General features: G+C 51.5%; 1 protein-coding gene across 2 annotated transcripts in view; it reads left to right on the forward strand.

Moving 5' to 3' along the window:
• The window catches only part of VANGL1 (VANGL planar cell polarity protein 1), a 49697-nt gene extending 38311 nt beyond the window's left edge, over positions 1–11386 (forward strand). For both annotated transcript variants that reach the window (XM_077767133.1, XM_077767124.1), the window contains exons 6-9: positions 3818–3951; positions 5719–5851; positions 6718–6952; positions 11074–11386. In XM_077767133.1, the coding sequence (XP_077623259.1) occupies positions 3818–3951; positions 5719–5851; positions 6718–6952; positions 11074–11334 (763 nt within the window). In that variant the 3' untranslated portion in view covers positions 11335–11386. The remainder of the gene's footprint in view (positions 1–3817; positions 3952–5718; positions 5852–6717; positions 6953–11073) is intronic.
• Positions 11387–11449: the final 63 nt, after the last annotated feature.

The following is an 11449-nucleotide window of genomic DNA, read 5'->3' on the forward strand; positions in this document are numbered from 1 at the left end:
ACTGGGGGTGGGGGGTGGGGGGGAGGGCAGGGAGATACAGAAAAGACATGAAGAAACAGCCTTCTGTACCCAGACATCCCTGCAACATGTGGCATGGGGACAGGTGGCCTCTGTCTCCTATGGGGACAGGACATTTTCACTGGGCTATGTATGTGGCACAGCTCATAACTAATGCATGAAACATTCAGCCTGAGTCACCAACAAGGCTTAAGTCATGTGTAGCTTACTGTCTTGAACAAGGTGGAAAAAAGGCATATTGGATTTTTTTTTTTAAGTTTGTTTATTTTGTGCACATGAGTAGGGAAGGGGCGGAGAGAGGAGGAGAGAGGGAGAACCCCAAGTAAGCTCTGCGCTCAGCACAGAGCCCAACAGGGGGCTTGATCTCATGAACTGGGAGATCACAACCTGAGCCAAAATCAAGAGTTGGATGCTTCATCGATTGACTGAGCCACCCAGGTGCCCCAGATTTTAATCCAGATTTCACAAGCATTTAAAAAAAATTTTTNGAGTTATGTGTTACTTTTAGTTACGTGGACCTGCCTGTACCCCAGCGTTGCTAGATCTGTCGGGTGCTGCTCAGACCATTTTCTGTAGATGAGGGCACGCACCCTCTTAGAGCCACTTCTAGGCTTCCCGGCGGGGTTCCTCAGCTCCTGTGTCAGTTTGTCAGCCAGGGACAGGTGGGGGCTGGCCGGGTCCGTGGCTGCTTCTAGAAACCTCTGGGGCCTCTGTGGAGGTGATGGTCCTGTGGGAAAGCGAGCACCGCCTGGCTTTCCCCCTTGTTTTGAACGGTTTTCCCGAGCAAAGGTCCTCGAGGACTCTGAGACCCACACAGGGAGCATCAGCAGCTCCCGTCCCGTGTTCCCCGCCCCAGCCCAGAGCACCCCCCAGGGCCCCCTGGGCTTTGGCTGAAGTGGGCTTCGAGGGAGGCTGTGGGTTTGCCCCGCTCGGACAGAAGGAGGCAGGGTGCGGCGTGCATGCCCCGGCGCGGAAGCCAGAGCCTGGCACGGGTGGACCCCCTTCTCCGGGCAGCACAGCGCGTTGTCTGTGGCTTCGGGGTGCAGAGGTCAGGAGGTCGGGCCACCAGGCTCCCCTCCAGCCTTCCCTGCCTCGCGGGCCCGGACTGGGTTAGCGGGATCCCCCAGGCCCCTGTCTGAAGCCAAACCCGGCAACTAGCAGAGAGTTCGCTTTGAAGATGGGTCTGAGAATAAACCTGTGCGTCGCCTCAGACATTTTACATCTTGATCAGGGAATTGATTCTCAGCCAGAACCCTGGAGCCTAGAGATGTTTTCACTTTTCGCGCACCGTGGTGATGGGGGAGGGAATATTTGCACGTGGCATGTCGGTGTGCGGCAGCTGGGACGTTATTTCTGTGTGGAGGGACTTCTGGCCGCACCAAGCCCAGAGCCTCCAGAGAGGCAATGCACGGGGCAGGAGGTGGGATGCGTGGGTGCGAGGGCGTGTTTGTGAGTGTGTGTGTGTGTGTGTGTGTGTGTGCGCGCGCGCGCGCACGTGCATGCATGTGATCAGGCCCTGGAGAGTGTCTGGATGGAGGGGTGGGGGTGAAGAAGAAGTGCTTACCCCGCTTCGGAAAATACCAGAGACAGGAGGATCCTGGGCTGTACCGAGCCGGAGAACCACCGAGCAGACTTAAGTCCTAGGACACAAAACCTCAGCTCGGGGACACTGGCTTGCTTGGGGAGGCTGGGCGTTCCCAAGCCGGCCCCTGTGCTCCCTCAACCCACATGTGTCCCCATCAGCTGTCCCAGGGCTTGGGCTCCCTGCATGGCTCGCTAGGGCGCAGCTCCTCGCGTCCTGTCTTACATTCCCAGCGCCGGGGAGACATAGGCACTCAGATGTGGAAGTGATACCGGCCATCCGTGTAACTGAATGACTAGGGCCTTCAAAATGTGCCTTTGCTCGTAGGACTCTTCCTTCTGTTATACAGGGTTCGTCTCGCCAGCTTCTCGCGGCCCCCTGTGAGCATGCCTGGCGAGGCTGATACGAAGCAGTGACTAAGTGCAGACCATTGATGGAGGCACCGTCCAGGTATAAGTGAGAGAGCTTTGCCATGGCTCTGCTCTCAAGGAGGTTAGCTGATTGACTGCTGGATCGTTTTTAGACTCTGTGCTAAGCAAGGGGACCCGAGCCAGGGTCTGACAGAGTGTCCAGTAGAGAGACAGGTTAGGGGGGCTGTGTTGTCTCACTGTGGGATGCACAGCCCCCAGCCGCTCCAAGGGTCATGGTGGCTGTCCAGGAATGGAGGGCAGCCCTGTCCTGGCTCCTGGGCTCTTGTAAGTGACCCTTGTCATCTCAGCCACTTAGCGGGGAGCTAGAAAGGCAAATAAGCCGGGCAAGATAAAACAAACTTGTAGAGTTGGTGTCCATAGGTGCACTGTCCCACTGGTGCCATGTGTCACAAGGAAAGAACATAGTTTGGAGGTTTGTAAACCCGGATTGGAGTTCCGCTCTCCTGTGTGCTGGCCTGAGATTATTTATTTTTTTAAGTTTATTTATTTATTTTAGAAGAAAGAGTGCGTGTGCACATGAGCAGCCGTGGAGCAGAGAGAGAGAGAGAGAGAGAGAGAGAGAGAATTCCAAGTAGGTTCTGCACGGTCAGCACAGAGCCCGACATGGGGTTAGAACTCACAAACTGCAAGACCATGGCGTGAGCTGAAATCCAGAGTCAGATGCTTAACTGACAGCCACCCGGGTGTCCCTGGGCAGAGAGTTTTGAAGGCCAGTTTTCTTACCTTGGATGATTGTGGAAGTCAGACAGTGTGTGTGACAATCTGTGCTGTATTTGCCCAGGGTTCTCTTGGAGGTGGTGAGTGTCCTGCTTCTATGACCAGGATGCCACCACGAGGGAGTGTGGACGCTGTCCTTCCTCAACCCTGTACATGTTGGCCTTACCCCTTCTCTGCTGCTCTCCGGGGGACCTGACCTTGCGCAGGGAGAGTCTGCTCCATACGCCTCGGCCAAGGGCAGGAGGCCTCGTAGAGCAGGAAAGATCAAGTTCTCAGCTGAGGCTTCAGGAAGGGGTCTTGCTTCCTCTGAAACCAGGAGCTCCAGCTGACCCGGGGCAGAGAGGATGGAACCCAAAGGAGGGACGGGATTAACTAGTGTCTGCGGCCAGCAGGCACGTATTTATTTATGTATTTATACGTATGTATATTTATTTTATGAGAGCGTGAATGAGGGAGGGGCAGAGAGAGGGAAAGAGAGAGAATCCCAAGCAGGCTCTGCACTGCGAGCTGAGCCACCCACATGCCCTCCTGCAGCCCGCGTCTTGCACACGCCCCCTGCCCCGGGTGGTTGTACTTGGCTCTGATCTCTAGAAAAACGAACACCCAGCCTTCCTCACAACAGGGGCGATGGGGCTTATGGGGGCAGACCCTGCACGGAGACCCGAGAACCTGAATCTACCCTGGGCTCCGTCACCCGTTAGCCCTGCCACCATCGGTAAGGCTCTTGACCACGGTGGGTTCCTCACTTTGCTCTTTTGTAAACTGAGAAAAACGGGAAAGTTCCGTGCAGCCTAAACAGATCTAAGTTATAACTGATTTCCTTTCTCAGCTGCTGCTGCAGTGGGATGTGGGAGAAGGCACAGAAGCCCCTTGATGACGGAACTCAGTCTCACATTTAAATTCTCCTCCTGTAGACAAATGGGGAGCCTATGACTCATGCAGCTTACCTTTGGTGTCCTGCTGTTTACCTGACTCCAGGAGAGGGCTTTTTCTTTTTTTTTTTTTCCCCCACTCAGGACCTGCTTATTCAATAAAGAAGCATCGCATTAATTTTGCCCTCTTTTCTCAGTATCCAGCGAGCAGCACTGGTGGTTCTGGAAAATTACTATAAAGATTTCACCATCTATAACCCCAATCTCCTAACAGCCTCCAAATTCCGAGCAGCCAAGCACATGGCCGGGCTGAAAGTCTACAATGTAGATGGTACGTGCCTTGAAATGGTGTCTGGTTGGGGGATCCTGGGAGCACATTTGGGCAACTCTTGCGCTTAAACTTTAGGATCCATTTGGCTGTCCCTCCCCTCAGTGTCTGTCTTTGTGGTACATTCTCCGTTCAGAACAATTTTTTTGCTTTGTTTTGCTTTTTTCCCTTTTCTTTTCTTCCCCCTTCCCCTCCTTTCTTCTTTCCTTCCTTTCTCCCTTCCTCTCCCTCCCTCCCTTCCTTCCCATCTCTCTCTCTCTTCTTTCTGCAGGCAGACATATTTTCAAAGGAATGTTGATTTACAGTCTACACATGTGGGAGGTCCATTCATTTTGGGATTTTCTGATTGAAAACAATAGTGATGTGTGTTTCCTGCCTCCTGCTGGGAACACCTATGGAAAGCTGCTTTTGAGATTTTGGATAAGTTACCCAAAGACTCAGTTCCCTAGATCCATGAAGTCAGTAACTCTCAGTAAGTAGTTGAGGCATCTGGTGAGACACTTACAGGGATTTCTCAATCCTGGCCAGGAGCTGGGGCCGAGCGGGTGGCGGGAGGCCAGAAGCCAGCCTGGGGACGTCAGAGCTATCAGATGGTTAAGTGCAAGAAACAGGACACAGTGTCATTTTCTTGCTCGGTGTCCTGGGTCAGGGCAAGAGCTTTACAGACCCTGGAAGAGGGTCATATTGTTAGCAAGCCGAGTGGTTTATGGATGGTGTCGGTTTTTAGTGGCGATACCCTCCCCATCTTGGCGGGAGAAGGTAGTTTCGTGAGATACACACTCTAGTGGGATTCCCAGAGGGTTGGTAAATTTCACCTGTGATCTGAAAGTTTAGCATAAATTCCCACGAGTGAAAACCAAGTCATTAACTGAGTAGTCGATACGGAAGAAAGCGTGTGATCTGCCTTGTCCTTCTGAAAAGCTAAGGTGATCTGTGGCCAGGTGGGAACAGGCTCGAGTTCTAAGTCTGTATTAACAGACGGGCCATACGCCAGTCCTCAAGTCTTTCTTTTCTTTCTTTTTTTTTTTTAATAAACACTGTGACCACTGTGACATTCCAGCATGGCTTGTCTTGTACATAATCCGTGTCTCCATGTCCCTTGACTTTCTTTTTTTCTCTGTCCTTGCTCTCCCCGTGTGTCTCATTCTCTCTCATTGCCTTGTTGCTGAAACATGATGTTCCAGCGATGCTTTATGGCCAAACTGAAACTTTATGTAACCGATGGTGAGTAGCATCCTCAGCATACTCTGTGTGTGGTTTTTGGCCAACTTTTTTTTTTAATGTTTTTTATTTATTTCTGAGAGAGAGACAGATAGCGTGAGCAGGGGAGGGTCAGAGAGAGAGGGAGACACAGAATCCGAAACAGGCTCCAGGCTCTGAGCTGGCTGTCAGCACAGAGCCTGACGTGGGGCTCGAACCCACTAACCGTGAGATCATGACCTAAGCCGAAGTCGAACGCTTAACCAACTGAGCCCCCCAGGCTCCCCTGGCCAACATTTTAATTGGCGAGTGTTCTTCATCTCCTCCTGAGTTCTTTTTCCATTTCCACGGATCACACGGGGCTTGGGGGAGGTTTCCTTCCCCTGAGGAGCGCCCTGAACATGAGTACAGGAGTCCTGGCCACCCTCCTGGGAAGTTTCCTCTGAGATTCGTGTATGTGCGGTTGGATGGGTGGGCGGCATTGACTGACTACGGTCCTGGCTCTCTGCTCTACTTTGCAGCCCCATGACATTAAAACCCTTCTTCCCCCTCCACTGTCCTTCCCCAAAGGCCCCAGTAACAATGCCACTGGTCAGTCCCGGGCCATGATCGCTGCCGCTGCGCGGCGCAGAGACTCCAGCCACAACGAGTTGTATTATGAAGAGGCCGAGCACGAGCGGCGGGTGAAGAAGCGGAGAGCAAGGTCTGTCCTCCCCTCGACCCTGAGACCTGTCATAGTAGACTTTCTATTTTTTAATTTACTTTTTTACCACCAGAATGAAATCTCAATGTATAAATGTGACACGTTCAAGCCTTAGGCGCGTATCCCATCCCAGTGCTTCTCGTAATTCAGCACCGTCAGGAGGGCTCATTAAAGCGCAGATCTGGGGTTCCGGGGCCCACCTGCACAAGTGACTGACTTACTATTCCGTGGGGCCGGAGGGGGTCCCACGAAGCCGTACGTCTTACAGATTCCCAGCTGACGCCAAAGCTGTTGGGCCACGGCCCACGCTTTGCTGGGCCCCCTCCCCCACCCCCAGGCCCTTGCTGGTGTTCAGGTTCTGATCGTGTGAATGGAAGTGGGCAAAACTGGTTTCCATCATGGATGCTGGGCCTTTTCCGTCCTTTCCCCACGCCCCCCCTCCTTTGGGGCTGCTGGTGTGGGTGGCTGGATCAAGGGGGACACAGCTCTGGTTCTTCTTGCAAGGCTGCTCCTGTACCTCCAGCCACCTGTCGGTGTGTGCAGAGCCTCGTGTGGCCAGTTTGAGGGATCTCAGAGGTCTTTTCCTCTAACCCTTCGTGGTGGCGATGGAAGGGTTGAAGCGAGGCCCCTAAGCAAATCAGGGGCAGAATTGAGAACAGAGGTCGTCCCCCAGTTCCAGGGCTCCTTCCTCCTCACCCCTGTGCCCCCTGCTTTCCTCTCTCCCCTCTCTCCCCCTCCCCGCCATCTGGGGGACAGCGGAGGAGGTGAGCCTTGGGCGAGCCAGCGGCAGGCTGGGCCACGGAGGCGGGCCCTTCCGTGCCGCTCTGCTCGGGCCCCGCCCTGACGACTGTCCGTTGCCCCCCCAGGCTGGTGGTGGCTGTGGAGGAGGCCTTCATCCACATCCAGCGCCTCCAGGCCGAAGAGCAGCAGAAGGCCCCGGGGGAGGTGATGGACCCCCGGGAAGCCGCCCAGGCCATCTTCCCCTCTATGGCCCGGGCGCTGCAGAAGTACCTGCGCACCACTCGGCAGCAGCACTACCACAGCATGGAGAGCATCCTGCAGCACCTGGCCTTCTGCATCACCAACAGCATGACCCCCAAGGTGCCACCCGTCCCTGAGCCCAGGCAGTCCCACTGTCGGCTGTGCCCGGGAAGGGTACAGCCCAAGCCTTCTCTCAAACACCCACTCCCGAGAACTCTCCCTCTCCCTTCATATTATTTTGGTTCGACTGGTTTTTTATAGCCCCTTTGACAGCCTCTAGATTCAAGCAGAGGAAAAACTCTTACTTAGAACCAGCGTAGGTAGTCATTAAAGGCACTCCGTGAGTTCCGGAGCCGAGCTGACTCCTCCTCACCTGGGGGTTCTCTGCCAGTGAGCCAGTCACCTTGGGCCAACAGTTTAACGGCCCTGTGCCTCATGTTCCTACTCTCCTCAGTTGGGGCTGAGAGTCCATACCTACCTCGTTGGGTCGTTTTGGGAATGCAAAGAGCTCGTTCGTAGGAAGTGCTTAAAACAGAGCCCGTCGTGTGGTGAGGACTGACTACATGACTGTCAGTGGAGGGAAGAGTGCCGGCGCCCTGTTAGGCGTTTGGGGTGTCGTGGAGTTAGTTTTACTTGAATGGCCTTTTGAATTATGATGTGACCATCCTCTTAGGGATATTGGAGGAAACGGCTGTGTATCTAAGAGAAGGGGTGTAGTAAGGGGAACAGAACAGAGTGAGGGCTCGCAAAGGACCTGGCATCAGACGGAGGGGAGCTCAGATCCTGGTGCCACCAACTGATTGGTTTCGGACTTTGTAGAAGTCACTGTCCATTTGTTCCCTCTTTCATAAAATGGGGACAGTGGTAGCATCCACCCGATTGGGTCGTTGTGTGAAAGTTATGTGAAATACGACAACATGACGTGTAAATCACAAGGGAGGGAGTAAGTGAGCTTGGCATATAGCGTGCATGAGAGGTTCGGTGGCGTTTGTTATCAGGGGCCGTGTGCACTCGTCGCCTTACATGTGTGCAGCACATGACTGTGTTGTCCCTCACCAGTAGGGACCGGCAGGAAAGCGATACAGAAGTCTTCAGTGAGCTCTGTAAGGGTTTCCATTTCCTTTGACTCACTAATTCCTCTCCTAGAAAGAGTAGTCAGTACACGCAGATAGACACAGAGATGTACATGAAGGTGATTCTTGCAAAATAATCTGGAATAACTCCAAACTGGCCATAATGTAAAAGTAGAACAGTGGCTTATAAATTATAGTATATCACCTGTTAGAAATAGAAGAATCTTTGTTAGAACGTTAAGTTATAAAATATGGAATGCAAGAAAGTATGAACAGGACGTTGCAGTGAGTGTAGTACATCTGCACAGGCAAAGTGAAGGTTCATACCATGTAGAAGAGAAGACTTTCCTTTTTTTTTCAAGCTTTTTTACTTCCCTGGTCGCTTTCATTTTCACTTTAAAAATGTATACTTTTGGGGCGCCTGGGTGGCTCAGTTGGTTAAGTGTCCAACTTCGGCTCAGGTCATGATCTCACAGTTCATGGGTCCAAGCCCCGCTTCGGGCTCTGTGCCGACAGCTCAAAGCCTGGATCCTGCTTCGGATTCTGTCTCTCTCCCTCTCTCTCTCTCTTTCTCTCTCTCTCTCTCTCTCTCTCTCTCTCTGTCTGTCCCCTGCTCATGCTCTCTCTCTCTCTCTCTCTCTTAAAAATAAACAAAAGCATCTTTCAAAAATACTTANATTTCACACTCTTTCTTTGTGTAGAAGTCCAGGCATTAAAGAAAAATATAATGTGCAAAGGGAACTTTCCATTCTACCTTCCTAAATGGTTCGTAGTGATAAGGAGTCAGTATGTATGCTTTCAGAGGTGTGTGTGTGTCTGTGTGTCTGGGTGTGTGTGTGTCTAAAGTAGAAGTGGAAAAATAAAAGCAAACCACAAACGGGAGCTTATACACGCACACACACGCGCACACACACATGCAGTTTGGAATCTTGAGTTTTTCACTTAAAACGACCTTTTGGCTCTTTTCCCATGCCCGCACTCGCAGACCTCTTCCCTGCAGCTCTGACTCCTTCTCTTTAATGGCTGCGTCTTATTCCACTGACTAGCTTACGATGCACATTTGGATGAAGATCTTCCACTGGTTTAAACCAGGGCTCGGCTGTTTTCGTTCATCAGGTTTTATTGGAATGCAGCCACGCCCTGTATTTCCCTATCATTGCTGGCGGCTTTCTCTCTTCACAGGCTGAGCCGGGCAGTTGTGACAGCGGGTGGCTGGTGAAGCTGAAAATATTTACATTAGAGAAAATGTTGCCAACCCCTGGTCTAAACAGGGTTGCAGCAAATATCTTTTTTACAGAGTCTTTGTGCATCTGTGCAACTGTTTCTGAAAGATAAATTTCTGGGAGAAGAACAGCTAGAAGGAAGATACAGATCTTGCCAAATTGTCCTTCCTAGCGATGTTGCTATGTTTCACTTTTGCCTCCAGGATAGGATTATTTATTTCTCCCGCACAACTGACCTATTGGGTGTTACCATTCTTTTTAATCATAGCCCACATAAGAGGAAAAAAAATATTTTTCATTTTAATTTCTTTTTCTTGAATTATTAATGTGGTAGAACATCTTTTTATTCGATTAATTTCTATGAATATTCTATAAACTATCTTATTAATTTCATGTCTCTAATTGCTGAGTTGTTTCTTTTTCTTATGATTCACAAGAGGTGTTTCTTTTTTGTGAGCAAGAGAGAGAGAGTGAGCAAGCAAGCAGGGGAGGGGCAGAGAGAGAAGGAGAAAATCTTCAAAAAACTTTTTTTAACATTTGTTTATTTTTAAGAGAGAGAGGCAGAGTGTGAGCAGGAGAGGGGCAGAGAGAGAGGGAGACACAGAATATGAAGCAGGCTCCAGGCTCTGAGCTGTCAGCACAGAGCCTGATGCAGGGCTCGAACCCATGAACTGTGAGATCATGACCTGAGCCAAACTTGAGTGCTTAATTGACTGAGCCAGGTGCCCCAAAGGAGAGAGAGAATCTTTAGCAGGGACTCTATCTCATGAACTATAAGATCATGACCTGAGCTGAAATCATGAGTCAGATGCTGAACCGACGGAGCCACCCAGATGCCCCCTTAAGAGCTATTTTTATATTAGAAGGGTGTTTAGGTAGGCCTGTTCCTTCCCGCCTTAGAATATAGGCTTACAGATCAGAAATAATGTACTTAGCAGCAGGAGTGAGCTACAGACGGAAGGGAAAGGTACAGAAACCATTCTGTGTCTAGGACCAGAGTGCTATATCCCAGTATATCCTGCTGCAGTTACTGGCTCATTCTTTTCTTGCAGCTTAATCAGTGTATGTATTGATTTAATGCACCCTTGAACTTCTAGTGTGTCCAGGTACATTGGAAAAATTCACATTTAAACAATAGCTCCCTCCTCCAGGAGGGTAAAGTCCAGTGTGGGGGACAGACACACGAGTCCAAGTGATTGTTAGCAAAGTAAAATGTCACATGGGAGTCAGGCCGGCGATTATAAGCACTTGGAGGAGGGTGTGTTCTTCTGTCCGGAAGTGCAGGCGGTGGTCTGAGGAGATTAAAAGGCCTAGGAGGAACAGTGCATGTAGACCCCACTTGGGGCCGGGGTGGGGAGGGGAGTTGCTGTCTAAGAACTCAGGAGCTAAGCAGCTAAGCGCTGTTGGAGCAAGGGGCTCCTGAGAGGAGCAGGGCACATTGGTCCCCACGGGAGATCACTGTCCACACTGGTTGGGTTTCGTCTCCACTTCCAGGGAAGGAAAGTATCTTGTCCACAGTCGCACGACCTATGAGTAGTATTGCAGTTTACAGCGTGCGAGTGTATCCTCTTCTGTGTTCAGCTTACACTTCCCAGTGTCCCTTGGGCTGGCCCTTGCACTGAGGAGCTGTCAGTGCGCAGGGGGGCAGACCTAGCCCAGGGACATGCGGCGGCACGTGTGGTGGGGCCGAGCCTTGGCAGATGCGCATGCCAGCTGCCACCCCACCCCCCGCCTGCCCCGCCTCTGGTGTGCAGAGGGCAATGAGGATGTCCAAGGAGGCTTCCCTACCCAGCAGCGTCTCCCTATGGGGTTACAGTGCGATAGGCTGGGTGCCATCTTGGTTTTCTGGGACACACTGTCATGGCTGCAAGGTGGACAGGCCCCTGGCGGCACTGCCGTGGGCCTGGGGGAGTCTTCCCTGATGGCCATTCCCCCTCTTTTTCAGGCCTTTCTGGAACGTTACCTCAGCGCGGGCCCCACGCTGCAGTATGACAAGGAGCGCTGGCTCTCTACGCAGTGGAGGCTGGTCAGCGAGGAGGCCGTCACGAACGGATTACAGGATGGAATCGTTTTTGTCCTCAAATGCTTGGACTTCAGCCTCGTGGTCAATGTGAAGAAAATCCCGTTCATTGTACTCTCTGAAGAGTTCATAGACCCCAAGTCTCACAAATTTGTCCTTCGCTTACAGTCTGAGACCTCCGTCTAAAAGTTTTATATTTGTGGCTTTATTACAAAAAAAGAGAATATATATATATATATATGTAGACCAGAGGGGCGTCTTTTTTTATTCTTCTTCTTCATTGCTGACTGAAACCGGCAGA

This window comes from Crocuta crocuta, unplaced genomic scaffold (assembly GCF_008692635.1).
Source record: "Crocuta crocuta isolate KB4526 unplaced genomic scaffold, BGI_CrCroc_1.0 scaffold180, whole genome shotgun sequence".
Taxonomy (NCBI): domain Eukaryota; kingdom Metazoa; phylum Chordata; class Mammalia; order Carnivora; family Hyaenidae; genus Crocuta; species Crocuta crocuta.